General features: G+C 44.9%; 1 protein-coding gene across 1 annotated transcript; it reads right to left on the reverse strand.

Annotated features, from left to right (window-relative positions):
* Positions 1-5010: 5010 nt before the first annotated feature.
* On the reverse strand, positions 5011-20452 carry ETNK1 (ethanolamine kinase 1). The gene is made up of 8 exons (XM_075210771.1): positions 19923-20452; positions 12943-13202; positions 12050-12190; positions 11811-11953; positions 8346-8429; positions 8106-8266; positions 7422-7495; positions 5011-6925 (listed from the first exon to the last, which is right to left on the reverse strand). The coding sequence occupies exons 1-8, from the start codon at positions 20067-20069 to the stop codon at positions 6853-6855; spliced, it is 1083 nt and encodes a 360-aa protein (XP_075066872.1). The 5' UTR covers positions 20070-20452; the 3' UTR covers positions 5011-6852.
* Positions 20453-21118: the final 666 nt, after the last annotated feature.

Below are 21118 nucleotides of genomic sequence, written 5' to 3' on the forward strand. Positions count from 1 at the left end.
CTCTGGCAGAGGATCCTCTAACGTTGTTGAAGGGATGAAAGGACTGGAACCTGAGATGCTTAGGTTTGGCCTGTGTCACTGGCAAGAATGAGCTTTTCTCCCCATAGCCTTCGAGATGAACTGGTCTAACCTAGCTCCAAAAAGGGAGATGCCATCAAATGGAACTGCTTCTAGGGTGTGCTTGGAATCCACATCCTCGAACAAAGATTGCAGCCACAGGGAACATCTAGCTGCTATGATGAGCACAGAAAGTATTACAGCAACCGAATTAACATCCAAAGATGCCTGACCAATGAAATCGGAAGCCTCTCTTATATGATTTTTCAGAAGCAATAACTCATCTGTAGGGGATTTCTCAGAGTCCTCTAGGTAACGGCTCTGCCCATGATTGAATGGCCATATTAACACAAGCTGTGGACATACCTGGCCTAAAAAAGCTATCGGCAGCTTCATACGCCCAACAGAGCAAAAAAAAAAATCTAATTTTTTTATCCATGGCATTCTTAAGAGAAACTCCCCCTTGCACCAGTTGTTCTGGTCAACCTCGCAACGGAAGAGGCTCCCATTTATCAAACTCTTCTACCGGAAGTGGGTAGAGAGCTCTAAATTTTCCAGGCATGTGAAAACGATGGTCCGCAATCATATCCTTTATTTTTTTGGGGGGAGAGTGGTGGAAGAATGGAAATAAGCTGTTTCAACTGCCTTTTAAAAGAGCAAGAAACCAGCAGTACAGGATATTTCTCAGTTGACAAAACCTAAAGTTTGTCAGACTCCCAGCACCAAGTCATCTACCCCCCTGAACAGTGGATGAGTCATCCACACTGGCAGAATCGTCACTGGTGTCTCTGTGAATTTCATCTTCTTCCTCTGATGAAAGGTCTGAAGTAGAGTCTAGGACCCGAGCCTCCTGTGAGACCCGACGCTTATGAGATGTTCTAATTGCTTCATTCAATAAGCGTTCCAGCGAGGAAGTGGCCTTGACCAAACCCTGATCTGAGACCGCAAAAGTTTACGCTAAAGAGGATTCCACTTGGGACACCCCTGAAGCGGGTTGGCGAGTTTGTGAACCTGACTAGTGTGGACAGGAATCAGAAGTGGAAGAATGACCTAATCTCCATTTCAGTCTGCACACAGGGCCTCCGGGTCAGACTGTCCACAAGACAATTTTGCACAATTATAATGCATAACAGACCTTCCAGTAGTTTCCTTCTTAGAGGAGATGCAGGAATATTTATATATATATATATATATATATATATCAACAAGGCCCCAGGATGTATTTGAGTATAAATCTGGCGATCCCCTTTGTCTTTAACAGCTTCTGCAAACTGTACAATATATCAGTCTTTGAAAGTGGACATAATTGTAATTTTACTCAGTAATAAGTCCCAACAATGACAACCTCTCACACCCACTCTTAGAGACAATTAAATTGCAGAAAAGGCCATTTTAACAAGGTAAAAACCTGTCCTGTGTGAAGGAGCACAACAGGGTTCCATTGACCTCTAGAGAAAAAATGGCGCTGGAAGCTCCGGTGAAGGTGCCAAGAAGCCAGGGAGGAGACCAGAACCTCCTCTCCCTATTCAGAAAATGTCTGCCCCTGCGCTGTGAAACGGAGATATCTCCATTGAGTGTGCCCTCCTGTGAGAGTTGCAGCCCAGCTGTGCTCTACGAATCAATGGAGATTTGTCTGGTTCTGGTTCCCCTTCTTGTCTGGGAATGCTCGTTGCCTGGGGGGTGGGGGACACGACCGCAGCGTCAGTCTGTGTGCTGCAATTGCGGCTGTTAACGTTGTAAAAGCCGATAGATCACTGAGATCTGTCAAGGCTACGCTCCCCGGCTCCCTGAGCTGGGGTGGAGGAAGGCCACATGCTGGAGACATCCATGAGCCCAGCATTTCCCCACTGTAATAAAAAGTAAAATAAAATAAAATTAATAAAAGTAAAATCCAGGGCAGGAGCCCTGGAACACATGCCCGACTCCTGAGGGCACTAAAACTAGACTGAATACTCATTTCTTGGGAGTGTATAGCTACACTCACAAATGTAACTGTTTAAGTGCCTAGACCACAAACTATACCTATGTCTAGCAGTGTCCCCCAATAGGCCATAAGACAGAGGGAAATTGAGGAACAGATGGGAGTCAGAACCCATATGTCCCAGTCTAGTTAATCAAATTAGAACAAGTGAGAGGAAAATGAAAGCCACCCTTCATCGAAGCTTAATGCAACCCTGGGTCAGCCCAGGAGAGCACCTCCAAGCTCCTACTGAAACTCCACTTCCTAACCCTTCTAGCGATTTGTGGTCCACACCACCTGAAAACTCACATGGAGAATTCCCTTCACCATAAATAGGTTCATTGCCAGGCTTCTCAGGCTACTGTCATCCGATAGATGACCACATGGAACCAGGCAGCCCTGACAAAGAGGGACACAAAGAACCTGATGACTTTGCAGAGATGCCTGTGGACATAGAGGACATGAATGACGAAGGACTACACCCAGTTGAGGCAGCAACTAAGAGTTTAGCTTTACCAGCTATAAAGAATATAAGTAAATCAGACAGATTGTCACCAGAGCAATTCCAGGACCTGAAGATAGTAAATTCTTGGAGAAAAATAAAAGGAGCCAGAAATCATAGTTCTGCGCACAGTATGCCGTAAATAAATTGGCATATGGCAGTGCCATGTTTGAGTCCATGGCCGTCCCATACTTTAGGAGAGTAGCCAGCAATCTTGACCATTATTAAACTAGGATATATAAGTATGGGTATCCATGGTACCAGAGATATAGTTTTTCGTTAACTTGACCTCCACTTGGAGGCACAGATCTAAATATTAGGATAATGGATGACATAAAGCCTCTTGTGACAAAATTATTGACAAATCCATGGATTGCATTAAGCTTTTGTGTATCAGATAGATTATTTAAGATTATTTAAGATTTTTTTGCCTAGGATTTCATGGAAAAAGCTGTTAGGATCAGTATCCCTTTTAAGAAATGTTTCGATTGGTTGATATAGAGTCACATTATTAGGTTTCCTAAAGAGTTTAGTAGGATAAATCTTTTTGACTATATATTATACACTATGGCAAATTATTATATGGGCCTTACTTGCCCTGGTGGAGGCTGAGCTACAGTCAGTCCAAGGACAAGGTTACTGCCATACAGGAGAGAACTTGTTAATTGAGGTGTTTCAATCAGACCCGTTACCAGAGTATAAAATGGAGCACCTAGCAATGTAGTCTCCATTTGTAAACATTTGTGAAATGGGTCGTTCTGAAGAGCTCAGTGACACCAAGCGTGGTACTGTGATAGGATGCCACCTTTGTAATAAGACTGTTCGTAAAATATCATCCCTGCTGGATATTCCACGGTCAACTGTAAGTGATATTATTAGAAAGCATTTAGGAACAGCCATGAAGCAGAAGACCACGTAAAACCAAAGCGGGAACAACGATGTCTAAGGTGCATGGTGCGTAAAAGTTGAAGTTGCCAATGCTCTGCTGATTACATCGCTGGAGAGTTCAGAACTTCCACTGGCATTAATGTAAGCACAAAATCTGTGCAGCAAGAGCTTAATGGACGGGTTTCAATGGCAGAGTTGCTGTACACAAGCCTCACATCACCAAGACCAATGCCAAGCGTCGGATGGAGTGGTGTAAAGCACCCGGATACTGGACTGTGGAGCCAGTGGAAACATGTTTTGTCGAGTGATGCTTCTGTGTTTGGCAGTCAGACGGGCGAGTCTGGGTTTCGTAGATTCCGGGAGAATGTTACCTGCCTGACTGCATTATGCCAACTGTGAAGTTTGGTGGAGGAGGGATAATGGTATGGGACTGTTTTTCAGGGTTTGGGCTAGGCCCCTTATCTCCAGTGAACGGCAATCTTAATGCTTCAGCATATCAAGTCGTTTTGGACAATGCTATGCTTCCAACATTGTGGCAACAGATTGGGGAAGGCCCTTTTCTATTCCAAGATGACTGTGCCCCAGTGCACAAAGCAAGGACTACAAAGACATGGTTTGATGAGTTCGGTGTGGGTGAACTTGACTGGCCTAGGACAGAGTCCTGACCTCAACCCCATCGAACACCTTTGGGATGAACTAGGACGGAGATTGTGAGCCAGACCTTCTCATCCAACATCAGTGTCCTACAGAATGAATGGGCACAAATTCCCACAGAAACACTCCATCATCTTGTGGAAAACCTTCCAAGAAGAGTGGAAGCTTTTATAGCTGCAAAAGGGGGACCAACTCCATATTAAAGTATATGTATTTGACTATAATGTCATTACAGTCCCTGTTGGTGTAATAGTCAACACAATAATTTTATTAAAAAAAAAATTCTATCACACCTTCTTGGATCAGAAGACTCGGCACCAGTTGTCCAGAACAGATCGCTGGATTGTAGCACAAACAAGAAGCAGTATTTGGCATAAATATAGTTGATTCACCACAGACCTTGCCAAGGGCCCACTGATCTTAATCCAGATCTGTCCCCTAAACATAAAGTTACTCGAGTCTTAATAGCCAAATACACCCACTCTGCAGTGGCTTTCCACATAAAGAACCTCTCTAATACAGCAGAACCAGAGTGATTGACAGTACGTTAGACTTGCCTTCTAGCAATGCCGCATGGATTCATATACAGGGGCCAGTGAGGTCTCCGTTTTTTTTGACCTTGAACTTTACTTTATAATAGCGCTGCAGTGGAGTATAAGGGTAACACTGAACAGTTATATAATGCCAGGATTCGATGGTGCAATTCTTATAAGGCAGCTAATAACGGCTACAATGTGCTACAACAAGTGAGTTTGCCCCTCTCCAGGATCACATCGTATGAACACAAGAACCATTTCTCTTTCGGCTATATGGTTACTCAAATAAACACATGTAGACAATGCCCTACCGGTGTTCATGATGCCTGCACATTATTTACAACGTACCCATGATGCTGGTCTCATTTAAGAAATTCAGACACAAAGAAATGAGGAGAAACAAGACCACTAGATGGGGAGAGTTAACCAGTTTGCTCTTTATTCGGAAACAGAAACGTACAGGTGTAGAGATTTCACAGTTTTCTGCGCCATCCTCCCGAGTCAGAAGAATGTCGCTGTCACTTACTGCCAGGGGGAGAACAATAAGTAAAGTGCTTTATTCTACAAAAAAAAAAAAAAAATACAAGTGATCCAATTGAGTTTATCTTTTGGTTGAGATGCGGTTCTGTCCAGACGATAAAACATAAAGGCGTTTCTCCGGCACAGGAAACAGATCAGCGATGGAGAATGGCGCCTTCGGGAGACTCAATGTGACAGATAATTCATTCTAAATTTACAAATGTCATTTACATGGTCTGTGTATGTACAGTATGCTACATGTGGCAGAAAAGTACTTTACACAAATCCAAAAGTCTCTTGTCCCCGCATTTGTACAGAACACCCCCCCCGCCTCCAAAACATCTTATTTACATCTTCATTGAATTACATTAAATGACAGAAAGGCAAAAGAAATCCAACTAAAGTAAACAGTCGGCCTCTACCTCTCTGCAAATGTCTATGTAGAGAAGCAAAGCCGATTATCCCCGCTACGTCCTCACCAATCACTGTGCGCAGAGACGGCACATTACACGCAAACATTAAACATCATAAAAGTCATAAACAGGTAAAAAACAGTGTTCATATAAAAGGTCTATTGGGAAACAAATTGGCCCAGTGCGATACCACCTATTAGTCAGTATTCTATACGCTGCCACCTGTCAGACTCGCACGTTCTGCGCACGCTATCCAAACTACCCAGAGAGGTTTTATTCCAGCTTGTCAGTGGTGAATTAGTGTCTGTACGATTACCAGACAAACGCACAACTCACTAGCGACACACAACCTGAACGACGGGCTCTAGGATAAAGCATTGGATATTTTTGGTCTAGTCTGTGCCTTGGATAAGCACCAAACATTTGCTCCCTAGATGGAAAGATAAATCAGGCAATAAGCACAGTTGCTCTCACAATCCGCTGCGATAACATCCAGCACACGACATTAATAGCATCTTACTCGGATCCCTGCAGGTATATTACATATATACATTTCAAGGCAAATTTGTCACAGCTTGCCTAGTGCTAGCCATACAGATATACAACGTACAGGCTGCAAAAGTCGAGCGGCTTTAAATCACTTGAGGAAAAAAAAAAAAAAAAAAAAAATTATTTATAGACTCTTGAATGAGAGTTTAAGGTACATTGAAAAGGTGCTATTCACAGACAGACACCACTTCTAAAGAGTGTCTGAAAGGAGCTGGAATCCGGCAGCCAGATGAAGCGACGCACACCGCGCCCTGGAACCGACCGTGTGACGTACGCACAGGTATAACGAGGTATGGATTACTTCCAGTTACTAGGAGAAGATGTACCAGCGTTCCCACAAAAATTCACATTTTACATCATGTAGTGACCACAAGAGGCTGCGACAGCCCCACACACAGTAAGTGAAATGGACAGGAGACCACATCGCACACGACGGATAACTGCTCTACCAGGTGACTGCTCACCGACAGAAGAAAACAAAAACATAACATGAACATGGTGATTCTTTGTTACATATGAAAGTGGTTTAAAAAAAACAAAAAAAAAAAACCGAATTGGGTCTAATGCTATAAATAAATATACTTAAAATATTAAATTAGAGAAAAAAAAATAAAAGTAGCCTCTTGCAGTTTGCTTAGAAGTTAGTTTCAGATTAAAGGCCGTCTAAATAAAGGCAAAAAAATAAGCGCTGCGGTCCAGAACTCCGGACGGTGGCGTGGTCCCAGGTAACCGTCGTGTGACAAGTAGTTTAAGAACGGTTGGTGTCCCCTTCGCTTATTCAGGAAGAGTCAGCGCCATTACTTCCGGCTTTATTTTAAAGTACTGGTTGAGCCGCACAGCTGCGTATCTGCGGGAGGAGAGAGGATAGAGGTCAGGACCTGACATTAGCCAGTCACCCTCACACCAAGTAATTCATAGACCTCTGCCTTATAACATACAGCGCCAGGACAGCAAGCTTTATCGCCTTACTGCCGGGTCCCTACCGGGCTGTACCCTTGTTTCTCAAACTATTACCAAGTCCTCCATATCAGTATTTCTCACTGAGCTGCATGATCAGGACAGGAGCGTGCACCAGCGGTGACACGTGTGACTTGTACAGCGGGAAAGGATTTAATGGTTAATGGAAACCTCCTGACCTGAAGGAACTGCGTCAGGATCTGGTGCCACGGATTACGTCCGCACTAGCGTCAGGTGAGTGTTCATGTAGATTTACAACCCCTCCCTCATAGTCATTAAGACGCCAAATCAAGAAGTGTACCCAAGAAGTGTTCATTTTGAAGGAAGTGAGCGGGGGGCTAACAATGCACTATTTACACTATAAGAAAAACCAAATAAATACTTACCCCAAAAAGTCAAAGTCAATTTTGGAATATTTTGCTTGAATCAACGCCCAGAGTCCCCAAAAGAAGTGAGAAGCCTGTGGGGGAGACATGGTTAGGAATATAATGGAACACACATGTATTATAGAGATACAGGAGTTTATATATTAAGGCATGGAATAGTCAGATCCCCACATTTACATTTTTCCAGAGAACAGCGATAAATCTAAGTGATCTTAGATTTTTGATTTTACACTAAACGCCAAGTAAAATTAATCCCAGCATTGGGAGGGAGACTCGAGGTCCAGAATCCGTTAACGACTCCTTACAAAATCTTCTTCTGAATTACAACCCAAGTTACAGGTCACATTTACCAAGGGATGGGGGGGGGGGGTTTATTCTAATATGTGGAATCTGTCTCACCCCGATTTGGCTGAACACCAGTCTTACAAACCCTTACATCCCCATAAAGAATGGGAGCAACGCTGAGATCATGGTACAATCGCCAGGGTTTCATGTTTTCCCCCCACCGAGGGCTAGTCGGACGTTCATCATAGGGATCACTAATCCCTAACCTACTGCACGGTACAGTCACGCCTCCATCAGAACATACATCTTCCCTGCGTACATTCATACTGGTGCCGCTAGTGGGATTAGATTCCTTTACGGAAGCACACATCACATGAATACAGTTTTCATTGGACTTACCAGAGCAAACTGATTAACCTGCACATAGAGAACTTCCACTTCCTCCTCCGAGACGTCAGCAGTAAACCCTTTGTACTCCTTATACGCCTCTAGGTACGCTCGGAGCCACTGCAACTGCAGCGCCCTCTCTGGATACAGGCTGTAATCCACCTCATTCACACCTAGGAGGAGATGCCCGTGTTACTAAAGGTTGCAGCGAGTATCCCGCACAGGGGAATTCAGAGACGAGACCCCACCTACCTGCAAACTCATTGAAGTGATTGCCGATATCGTACGCCTGGTAATTATACCCAGAGTATTCGTAGTCAATGAACTGCACATGACCTATAAAATGAGAGAAATATTAGTCCTGGAGGGGCCACACCGCATTATATCACAGAATATTGCCCACATAGACACATTGGGGCTTGAGCTGTGAGCGTTATAAGATTTATCAGTAAAACCATGGACTTTACATTTACTATCAAAGGAAAGAGAAGAAACTACCATAATCCAATCACAGCCTGGGCAGGATACACTGCAGAGCATCTAACAATATAGCAGAGTATTAGAGATACAATGATAAGTAAATAACTAACCGTCGCCATCTTTGGTATGTTCACCAGAGACGCCTGGGAGAATCGGCCACTACACGGCGCTAACCCGGCTTCTATATAGATACTATGACATACGCACCCCTCCACTGACAGTGTAATATAATCTGCTTTGCAGAGATTTAAAAGGCAAATAAGAGGTATAGAAGTCTAGTGCACGCCTCACTCGCTCACAGGGAGGAATTGCTGCCCTGGGGAGACAATTGCTTTCTCTATGTGTTCATGCTGCAAATTGCTCTCCCGTAGACCAGTAAACTGTACTTTGGACCAGTTATGAATCCTAATTTTACTGGTTTCTCTGGTCATTCAGTGACCAGATTGTGCCATGAATTATGTATATAATTTTCCCACCTACTAACGCACGGATGGACCTTGACACAATGTTACTTTAAAGAATAAACAAACAAATAAATAAATAAATAAATAAAAAAAGAAACTGAACACGAGACCCGTGTTTTGGTCCAATGTTGGCGCTTCCAAGCCTCACAACTAGCAAGTACCAAGTTACTCAAATCCATTTCTACTCACTTATCTTGCGTACAATGTATGTTTATAGTCTATAGATTTCTACACTGCGTAATAAATGTTACACATTATAAAGTGTCTGAGAATTATACACATTAAAAAAAGCAAAAAAAACAAACAAATGAAAGAAAAGGAAAAAAACAGATCTAAGAAGATACTGATGAGGCCGTTACCAGGATGCGTTCACTCCTATGTGGGAGGGCGCAAGTGAACATGTGATCGACAAACCGCCAGTCAGCGCGTTTAAGAAGCATGGCGTGCGCCGCCACAGGGCAGCGGCAAACCTAATCTGCGGCAGATGAAGAGAATTTGGCACTCACATTTTACATACACACAAAACTTTAATGGTTAAAAGTTCTGAACTTTACTCTTTTCCAACAGTTTAAAAGTGGAATTCACAAGAAATAAAAAAATACCAAATGATTTTACTGGTATTTTGCACATAACGCATCTGAGAATTGTAGTGTGTCCATAAAATCTGATTGTGTGACGATACAGAACTGTATAATACAGCAAACACTGAGGATAATATCACAATCAGGATTTCCCCAACAAGAGCCAGGAACTGGAAGCGATGTAATGTTATAGGAGCAGGGGCGGATCTAGATAATTGGTGTACCGGGGGGCGATTTAGGGGGGGGGGCGATTTAGGCCCAGCCCCCTTTCTGCCTTCTGAGGCTGCACACTATGTGCAGGTCCGTTCTGCAGGGACAGTGTGCTGCCCGAATGCTCCGATTGTGTTTAACACAATCAGAGCATTCGGGCAGCACACTGTCCCTGCAGAACGGACCTGCACAGTGTGCAGCCGCCGGCAGCAAGCCCCTAGTAGGGGGGGGGGGGGGGGGGGCGATTAGGGCCCCAATCGCCCCCCCCCCCCCCCCCGGATCCACCACTGTATAGGAGGAACCTATATAATATATGTATTTCCTGCAGCCAAAACATTTATATAAAGAGGCTTCAAAGATCCTGTAACATAACCCTTTCCAAGGTTAAGATTAGCAGCATAACTGAGATTTATGGGCCCATTTTGTTGTAATGTTTTGAAGTTTAATGTTCAAAAGAAAAGGCGGTTTCCACAGTTCCCCGTCAACTAGTTCCATAACATATCTACAAAGTTAGTAACCGATCCTCTGGTTCAGACTAAGGAACATGGCGAACAGTTATCACAAACTAAGGACATGTAATAGTCAGCAGAGTGTAAGCTCTGCTGGCCCTCTATACAGAACAGCTGGGAGTGGCAGGTTTTATATGTATCCCAGGTAAATAGTCCAGGACAGGACACACGTGGTTTCTATAGATTAAATGTCATATGTTTGGGGTGTTGCCGCTATTGTAGCATGTAAAGTGTCAATAGTCACATTCCGCAATAGTTGCTGTGTAAATAGTTTTTGTTTGAACGATGACACAATGGCTGCACAAGATCCATCTCTGCTGTAGATTTCCATGTGGGTTGCGCGGTTTTTGTGCATGAAAGGTAGAAAGATTCCACTTTAAAACTGAGGAGAATTACGACCCTGACCCAGAAAAGTGGCCGAATATATGATATAAGAACAACACTGCAAGAATGATCCGATTTACAGACATGTGGAGATTCATCCGCTCATATAACATCATTACCCCAGGTCTCTCTCCTGTACATAGATGCGGCTCCTCTAGATGCAAGCATTAAGAAGTAGGAAAAACAAGCCGCAACGAGTGTACAGGAGAGAGATTACACATTACATACAAGCTGCATGATCCAACCAGCAAGGCTCTGACAGATTACATTCTTAATACGTTTTATTGGTTAGTAACGTGCGCCCACGCAGAGCGCTCACCAGGGAACACCGCGGTAATCAGACAGAACCTGGCTGGTTTATACAGCAACCCTCATGAACTAACTCCTTCACTGCTGGTCACAAGAACACGTATTATAGGGTAGCCCTGCCCTACACAACGGAGCCAGCCATATTGTGGGATGAGTATTCATGAGTGAGCAGCCAATCAGTTCACCAGGCACCTCACGCCCTCAGTGATGATCCTGGTGATTGGAGAATCTGTCTTCAGCCCACAGAACAGCCGCCCCGCTCTGTGTAGGGGTCGGGTCCATTTAAAGGACTCGTTCACAACCTGCTTTTTTTGTACGTTAAAAAGGCAGGAAAGGCGCATAAATCAATGATGGCGTTCCCACTACTGTGTTCTAAAAGCTTATAACGTTGCACAACCAATATCTCGTGTCCCAACGCATAGAATACTTTATATTGGTAAAAGCGTAACAAGACAGAGCGCATGGAAGATGCATTAAAATGACACCCCCAATAACGCGCCTTTCATGCGTTTTCCCAGCGTGGGTGTGAACGAGCCCTTGATGGGGAGGGTTAGTGAGAGGTTGGAAGTGGACGGTTAGATTACAGAAGCAGGGACAGGATACAGTTTATAACAAACATCTGGTGTGTCAGATGACAACCACATAACACTTCCCAGTATGAGAGTTTCCCTACTTACCAAAGGAAATCAACAGTAATGAGCAGCACAGTAAATACATTTATAGTAGACATTACGAGAGCAGGAGTGAAGGAGAGTGTACTTACTGCCTCGGCATACCTACCTTTGTTTTCATTATAGATGATATTCTTACACAACAGGTCATTGTGACACAGAACCACCGGAGAGCCCATGCTGGACAGCACATTCTTCATCCAGGCCATCTCCTGCTCCAGAACCTGCGGACTCGGAACTTCACGGATAAACCTGCCGTAGAAATCCACAAGCCGACCACAGCCGTATAAGATAGGAGCTTCCTCTTACGTACATCACACAGGGTATGAGGAGGGGGGTAAACGTTACCTGTCGTGGGTTGGCTGGTCCGGGAACTCTCTGGGAATGAGGGCGAAATACTTCTTCATCTTATACCACAGGTTGGATTTGGGGATCCAGCCGTTGTGAGCGTGGATTGCGTGGATCTTGGCAAGTTGTCTCGCTATAAGTCTGGGGGGGATCAAAGACATGTAACAGCTCTGTTATTTGGTTATAGAAACAGAGTAACAGCTCCATCCAGTCTTTTTAGGGGACTTTATCTTGAGGGCGTTTCCTTATGTTTGGTCGATATATAACAGAATTTTTTTACTGTAGAAGTCCCCACAACTGTTATAGAGCCACAGGCTACAGTTTCCCAGCCCACCTGAGCTTACAATCTATTTTTGGGGCCTAGGACACAGGGAGAAAGCGACTCGCTATCAATTTCATTTTTGAACATACAGCTTCTTTAAATTTAAAAGAATATACATTCCCAAGCGGCAGTATTATTCCTAAACTAACAGTTCAATATTACAGAGCTGGGCGCCCTGCAGCAAATAACTCCGCAGATAATCTGATACACTGTGGTCAATCTACCCCTGTGTTATAATACCTGCGCTGTGCAGTCAACGTCAACACCCTAAAGCAACGTGCAACAAGTCATCACAATCTTCTTAGCAGCTAATTTCCCTGCGTAAGCACTGGCTGAATTACATGGAGGATTTAACACTGTCACCTTCAGGAGGAAGTTGAACACAGGAGGAAACCGACACAAAGTGTTACATGAACGAGCTATACACATCTATATCAACTATTTATATAGCGCCAGTAACGGGACACTTACAAGCATGGTGAAGAGTACATGCATGTTACGTGGTCGTATACAGAGCATGCTAGGTGTGACACGGAACATATTTATAGACAAGTCAGCCCGTCTCATGTACCTGAATATGGTGGGGTTACAGACGTGCTCGGGATCCAGGGCTGCTCCCTGCATGAACTCATAGCACAGGCCATTGTTAAAGGTACAGTAGAGTTTGGGGGCGCAGCCGTGAGCCTGAAGAACCCGGAAACTCTTCAACTCTTCATCCCGATCAACAAGGAGCTCGGTCTTATTGCCGTAGATTCTGACCAGCACCACGTCATCCATTGTGTCCCCGACATAGCAGCCAATCAGCTTATTGGTTATACCGTCTGTAAAGAGCTGAAATACAGAGGGACAACGAATCATTACACAACACAGCACACACAGAGTACCAGAATTATTACTTGCGTCACTACCACAACATACAGTATCAGAATTACTACGGCCACCTCTGTGACACAACATTCAGAGTATCAGTATTGTTACTCCCGTCTCTAAACCTTTGTAACATGAGAAAGGCTGCAGGATGTGTAGGAAGCACAGAAACAATGGGCAGAGTAAGGAATTCCTTTCTTATCCCCACGTAACATTCTTCACTGTGGGATCCTTGAAAGTAAAGTAACAATCTAAAGTGTAAAGTGTTTGAGTAGCGCAGGGTAGTTAATGTTTGATGTATGTGCACAGGGAGCCATCAATATCCACTCTGCATACTGATCTCAGAACAAAGCTACCATAAGATGGTATATGTGACCTCTTGCAGTGAGCGCGACCTCGCTCATTCCTCGTGGCCATGGTTCCCACAAACAACCAGGTAATAGCAGAGGGACAGTGTCCTTGTGTTCAGTCTACAAACCTGGATGAGGTCACTCAGTGGCCCAACGCACAATGCAGACACTTCCCGAGCCTCAAGGAAACCTTACACAGAGACTGGGGCAGTGGGGCTGGGGTATGTACCAGTCTAAAGGCCAAAATACAGATTATACAGCCTGAATGTGTGGGACAAACTCAGAGAAAGTACAGTGGTTAAATCGGGGTAAGCCAGGAAAATACTCCGAAAACAGCGCCCATCATAAAACACAAAACCCACCCCGGTGTACGTAGAAACACCGGTGCGCGTTACGGCTTCTCTCACTGTCCAGTAGAGGCGGAACAATAACCGGTGTGAATAATAAGCCGTACATTATACACACCTGAGCTGAGGGAATGGGTACCACACCAAAGCTATTACACACTTTAGTGATGTGTTTAACAAAAACTGTTGTACACGGGAGAACATGAAACCGTCTAAAACTTTAAACGCCGCGGCGGGAACACGCTTAGGTTAATACAGAACATTTACTGGCGTTACAACCTATCGCTGACAACAAAGGGGATACTGCCGGCAGATCACTATGACAAGTGACCCAACAATGCAGGAGGTACCACGTTACTTGGGAGTACCAGCAGATTTGTTTTTTTGGGAAAGACTCTCAGGGTTATGCTACAAGATATTATAATAAGGAAAGTACCCAATGTGAGAAACGATATAAAAGTGTCAGTGAATGTTATAAACAAGGTCACAAACTGCAGCCACTGTATGTAAAACAGAATGTTTAGAAGGAATAACCCCCCCCCCCCCCCCCGAGACCGCCCAGGAATGTGCGAGGCTCATTCTAAATCCCCAGCTCACATTCCTCTGCCGCTGCCTCCGTAAACCAACACAAGAATTCTCCAATTCAGAAGGAAATCTATGAAACAAAGACCAGCCAAACCACAGCTTATAAGTGGAATAATGCAAGAATGTGGCTGAACAATCCCGTGTGAAGCACGGCCAGGCATGTGGGCACTATAGAAGTACAGCATAACGACAATGCCCGGCCTCACCATGGACTCAGGGAACCGGCAACTTCTGGGTTAGAAACCAGCTGGGAAACGGGACCATTAGGTAACTGAAGAATAACAGGAGCACCAGAAAATGCTGATTTTGGAACATTACACAAGATGGGAGATATCCCTGAGCTCCAGTATGAACCCATAGCTCAGTTTACACTTTTGTCCCCCAATATATAGTAACGGGGTCCTGTACAGTATCTACGGCCAAGGTACCCGTGTCCCTGCCACCACTGACCAGTCTCCAGCGAGAGCCACTTCAAGGTGCCCAGCGCTGGTCGCTATATGTTGTGGCCGCATTTCAGAATCACTGGCCAAGACGGACAGTTTTACTTAGTGCTGAGGTTAAAGAAACTCTGGAGAAATGTATAAGGAGGAACAATCCCCAATTTTTCTACAACACTCGTTCATTGCTGACAACTCTCATGGTCGTACAACACATGAAAAGTGCAATATATAATATATAAAATATACTCTGACAAATAAGAGCCACCATTCCCATTATTGTGGTCTGCGACGTCGCACTTAGAGTACTAGGACCCGCCACAGCCCCCTTCTCCAGGGTAATACACGTCACCTGGACAATAGATTTTGTATTTTAAGGGCATTTGAAGCAAATCATTGGTGTGTCACAAAATTGTTTTGCATTGATAGCGGGGGCTGTTTTACACAACACAAGTGGCCAGCTGAAAAATGAGCGGCTGTGAGATTTGCATGCACTGCGTGTTCATGTGGTGACAAGGCCGTGTCTACAGCAGGAACAGCCTGAAATCCTGGCATGCAGCGTTCACTAGATTGCAGAACAGGTTCAGAACCTCGGAATTTGCCTTTAATATTTTAAGTATTTCAGCGCAGTTATCGGCTGAACATCACAGAAATAGGCTGTAGAGAATGACAGCTCTGAAATAACACGACAGAGACAGGTGCAGAGATGAATGGTTTCCACAAGTAATATAATAACTCCAGCAAGTAAATGTATTAAGTTCCGATTTCTGCAAAGTCGCCGGAAATCAGTGACTTTGCAGGGGAAATATAAAGTGGCGACGGCTTGTAAAGGCGAGTTGACCTTTTCAAGCCATCGCCGCTTTAAACACAACACATCTATAAGATGCATTTCACCCAATTTCAGTACATTTAGGTGCAAAACGCGTTCTGAACTACATTAACACTAGATATAAGCAGATTGCTTAGACAATGAGAGCAAGTGACTGGTTAAGTGTTGTTAAGAGCAAATCTTGCACTAATTCTAGTGTTCGTAGGCGACCATACATTAATCCACACTACATTTTTTCACAGAGAGAAACGCGTCAGTCTCGCTCACACAACTTCTCTAACCATCTGGGCTCGTTCACACAGCACTGGGGGAATGAAAAGCAACGCTTGCTGTGGGAACCTGCCCATATGAAACAACCATATTTGTAATGCAGTTTTCAGGAGTTTGAGCGGTATTTAGTAGTAGAGGTAGTCAGTGACACGTTTGTCACCATAACATATACGAAGAGCAGAGAGTTAATGGGAAGATGCTACTTGGTAGGTCATACACTCATTAAGGTAAATAACTAACACCCAACAACTGGAGATTTGCAGATACCGTCCTTTCCCTCACACTGTAAACAAATATTGTAAGTATGGCAGATTTTATCTAATACTGCAAAAATGTACACAGCAAACATTCCAGAGTCCAGAATACACTACTACAGCCAGGTTTGCACATACCTGGAACGGACGTTATATATTAGGAATAAAGGAACACCGGGGTTTGGGGTAAGTATTGTGCATTTATACCGATCCATGTTGTATCTCATCACACAACTGGAAACACTAGCACGGTTACAACGCAGTGACGCACAATATACAGGTTTGTGTCCACTTCATGAAAAGCAGAAGAGAGATTAATGTATTTGGGTGACAGGCCCACAAAATGAGGAGCAAGAAAAACAAATCTTGTAGAGGAACAAATGAGGAAAGAACCAAATACAGATTATATTCGAGACACATTGTCAGATAAACAGGGAGTATTTTTAGGTCACTTAATTGTAAAGCAGATAATATTGGTAACATTTCCTGTTACCAGTCATAACAGTAAGACATGGTTAATGGTGTCAGAGCTTTGTTGCTGCAAACATTAAATTATTATTCTGCATACAGAATCCAAACACTTCTGAGTAAACGGATGAACATATCACAAATAAACGATGATGACGTATTGTAACAAAACCTTTGTGCGTCTAACAGGAAGACTACATGCAGGAACTGCTCTGCAGAGAGACGACGCTTCTGCAGGACCAACAAGACGGAGCTGATGAGGAGGGGGGGGGCTGATGTGCAGAGTTACTAATTATTACAGACCACACTTCTAACACAGGACAAGATAACTGTCCGAGACGCTCATCTGCTTATATCCCACGCACCCTCCAACCACTTTGTCGTGGCAATTCATTTAATTCCAACATTGATGGAGCGACCTGCAGACATTGCAGAGGTCCCTTGTCAGTTACATAAGAACTATTGGGCGGGTTTACAGACTAGTGCATCCACCAGCTCCCCTGACCCCTGTAATGGACAAATAGTGCTGTATAATTAACATTACTTACATATGGGGATGGGATCAATCATCTGGGATGGAGAACTCCTTTATATAAAATTATTAATGTTCATAAATAAATTACAGCAACACAGCGGTGGGTCCAGTTATGTTTGGACCACCCCTCACCCCACTATAAGACCCAGACTTCCCCGCTTCTAACACCTGTTTGCACAGGTCACCCACACCCCGACAGACCGAATCCCTAGGACAGGTTACATCTGCTGCAGATTAGTCTACGCAACGGTCAGGTTCCATGGAGAGAGCTAAAATATAGACTAGCTTATCGGAGTTACCATCTGTAACATTGTATCACCAAGTTCGCTGTGGTCTCTTCATTGCATTAATCTTGTATTCCTGCACATTGTACAGCGACACAGACTATGTGCACAACATAAGTCCCAGAGAATAAGGCTTCACATAAAAGGATCTTACAGATCAGCAGGAGAAAACTGATAGACCGGGCACGCATGACAGGATATCTGCATTATGGGCAGTTATTGCACTCAAACGTTGAATTTCATGAATTAGTATTTGGGGGTTGCAGAAGAACAGACAACAATGGAATATACCAGACAGGACAGAGACGAAGCAGCTCTGCTGCTAGTGGGGAGAAGACTGAACGTCACGCTACAAGTTTATATTTGCAGAGTGATGAGTCAGTCCTGGGAGAGAGGGAGAGTGAGAGAGAGAGGAAATGAATGGAGAGAAGCATTAGGCCAGACACACCCCATTCACACAGAATACTCCATCAGGAGCACAGAGCCTTCACCCAGCAGCGTAATCTGTGAGCCAACACCTGTCCCTATATACGGGGGACACAGAATCAGCAGCATCTGTTCAATGGATGCAAACCCTGCTCAACCCAGATACTGGAGGGTAAATGCTGTTTATACTATGGTAATACACTTACACCGTCCGGTATAATCTGCACCCGATAAGTGTTGTGTTAGTGTAACTACCACCAGGAACTTTTACTTCTATCCAAGTACCAGATAAGATAAAAGGGTTCCAAGGTCTCCTCTTATTAGGTCTCAGAAATATCCCACATTATATGGCCACCAACACACACAATACCCCAACCTGGCGTCTCCTCTAACCCAGCACAGTGCGGCAATACCCCAAGCCGGCATCTTGTCTGACCAATCCCAGCAATACTGCAATCTGTAGTAAGAAGACCAAGGCAAAAGTGTTACCCCTTTGAAGACGAGGTGCAGGTCTAACAGACAACTTCCATATGGGAGTTCTACAAGATGCTCTGGATACAAATCCAATGGTTTCTGCCATTATGCAATAAAGTTTATGGTAAAGTTTTCGTGTGATCATTGTCCCAGAACTCAGCAGGATTAGATCGGTTTCCTTTAACCACAGAGTTCATTATGATATTATAAAGGTTTATAACATTAGCAGAGATTGGAAGATCCATATTTACAGTTTCCATTCGCTGAGCTACTTCCTCAACTGAAGCAATTGCCACAAAAAGGAGATTACAGAGAGTGACAATTCCACAGCGCGATGTTCTCTTAGTTTGTACAGAAAATCTGTGTAACTTTATATTTCCATCACTATTCTAGACGGACAGGAGAGGAAAACAAATAAGGTTTTATGGGACTAACAATAGATTATGTGGTAAAGGCTTTGTTCCAACGTAAAAACGTCCCTTTTATCCCCCGTTATGAAGTAGACTGTCAGTTATCATCTATTCACTGCAGACAGGAACATCCCCCATGTTCATATGGAGAACCGAATAAGTCACAAAAATACATAAAAGCAACATTTTATTCTAGTTACCTAAACCTCATCCACTTTATACTCTGTATAAGACAAGCGGAAATATATATATATATATATATATATATATATATATATATATATATATATATATATATATTATACACTACATGTAGTACTATATTTGCAGTAACCCAAGCAAACAATGGCACCTTTACTTTCACTATACCAATAAGAGTCAGTGACTGACTGGTTCCTGTGCCCAAACATTGGGTCATAGAGCAAAACATGTCAGAGGTGACCGTCAACACAAAGTACAAATTCTACCCAAACTGGGAGGTGGTAAGGGGAGAAACTCCAATAACCCCATCCCTAATTACCCTAAACATGCACCCCCATATAACCCCAGAGCCCCCTATTACCCCCCACACACCTCCAGCACCCCCATATAACCCCAGAGCCCCCTATTACCCCCCACACACCTCCAGCACCCCCATATAACCCCAGAGCCCCCTATTACCCCCCACACACCTCCAGCACCCCCATATAACCCCAGAGCCCCCTATTACTGACCACACACCTCCAACACCCCCATATAACCCCTGAGCCCCCTATTACTGACCACACACCTCCAGCACCCCCATATAACCCCTGTGCCCCCCCTATTACTGACCACACACCTCCAACACCCCCGTATAACCCCAGAGCCCCCTATTACTGACCACACACCCCACTATGCCCCCCACACACATAATCACCCCCTCTTCCCCCTAGCACCCATCCACCTCCATATAACCCGAGCCCCCTGACCCCAGCACCCCCACATCACACCCTTCTCCTTGTCACCCCCCAGCACCCCCACATCTCCCCCGTACCTGGGTGGTGACCTCCTCCATCTTCCAGTCCGGCCGCAGCTCCCGCAGCAGCCTCATGGCCCCTTCCCGGTAGCCGGTCTCCAGCACGGTGATCTCCACCCGGGGCACCTCGGGGGATCCGGGCGGGACGTGGATGTAATTGGCCATAACGGGCAGAGCGGACCTGGGGCTCAGACACCCGCGGAGCAGAGACAGCAGCGCCCGGCCGGACGTACTGGAGACACAGCCCGTCCTCCCGCGGAGAGCCGGGGGGGGGTGACCGGTGCGGGGGGTCTCCGGTACTCTCCCGCAGACAGCCGGGGGGTGCGGTGACGGCTGCGGAGGATCGGGCTCGGTATATATAGGGTCTCAGCCGGGCTCGGTGTATGAGGTGACGGGTACGGTGTACGGCTGCGGGGGGTCAGGTAGACTGGAGGTCTCCGGTACTCTCTCGCTCTCCCGGCGTCTAAATAGATCTCACTCTCAGATGGAAAATTCCACCATCCGGCCGGACACGCCCCCTCGCCGACGGACACGCCCCCTCCCCGCCTGACACTCAACTGTCGCCTGATCCCCTACGTCACCACCGGGGGCGGGGCCTCTAACCTTACACTGCGGCAGAGAGGAAGGAGCTCTGACACGTGATCTGTCACCCAGCAGCCGCGGAAGCGCTGTCACTGGATGTACCGTATATGCTGTAATACGGCGGCCGTACCGTATATAATGTATGTAACCCCCTGACCTGTCATCTGACTGCTTATTACAGTACAGTATAATGCTCACTGATTGTCCCACTTATTCTGTGGGTAATAACTCAATGGTGCTAAAGTTAGCTCCTCTGTATTCACAGATTATCATTACTGTTATGTCTTTTTCACACTGTACTCTCTATTACAGACTTCTAGGTTTACTCTGTATTATAGACAGTCAGGCCACGTCCGTTGCTAAGCAGCTATACTCACCCTACTTCTTTGAGCTGCTAATGGGATTCCACATTGCAGCTTATATATCAGCTCTTGCAGGCTCATCGCTGCTCACTACCTAGCAGCTGATCAGTCACTCTCTGCTCACATGACTTCTACCCAGCAGCTGATTGGCCAGGACCTACATAAATACGCTCATGCTAGTTCCTGAATCTTTATCCGTTTAGGTTGGTATTTCTTTTGCTGCTGGATTCAGTGTGTTAGACCTTGGCTTTGTTTACGGGACCTTGATGT

The sequence above is a fragment of the Mixophyes fleayi genome, chromosome 4, assembly GCF_038048845.1.
Source record: "Mixophyes fleayi isolate aMixFle1 chromosome 4, aMixFle1.hap1, whole genome shotgun sequence".
In the NCBI taxonomy this organism is placed as follows: domain Eukaryota; kingdom Metazoa; phylum Chordata; class Amphibia; order Anura; family Limnodynastidae; genus Mixophyes; species Mixophyes fleayi.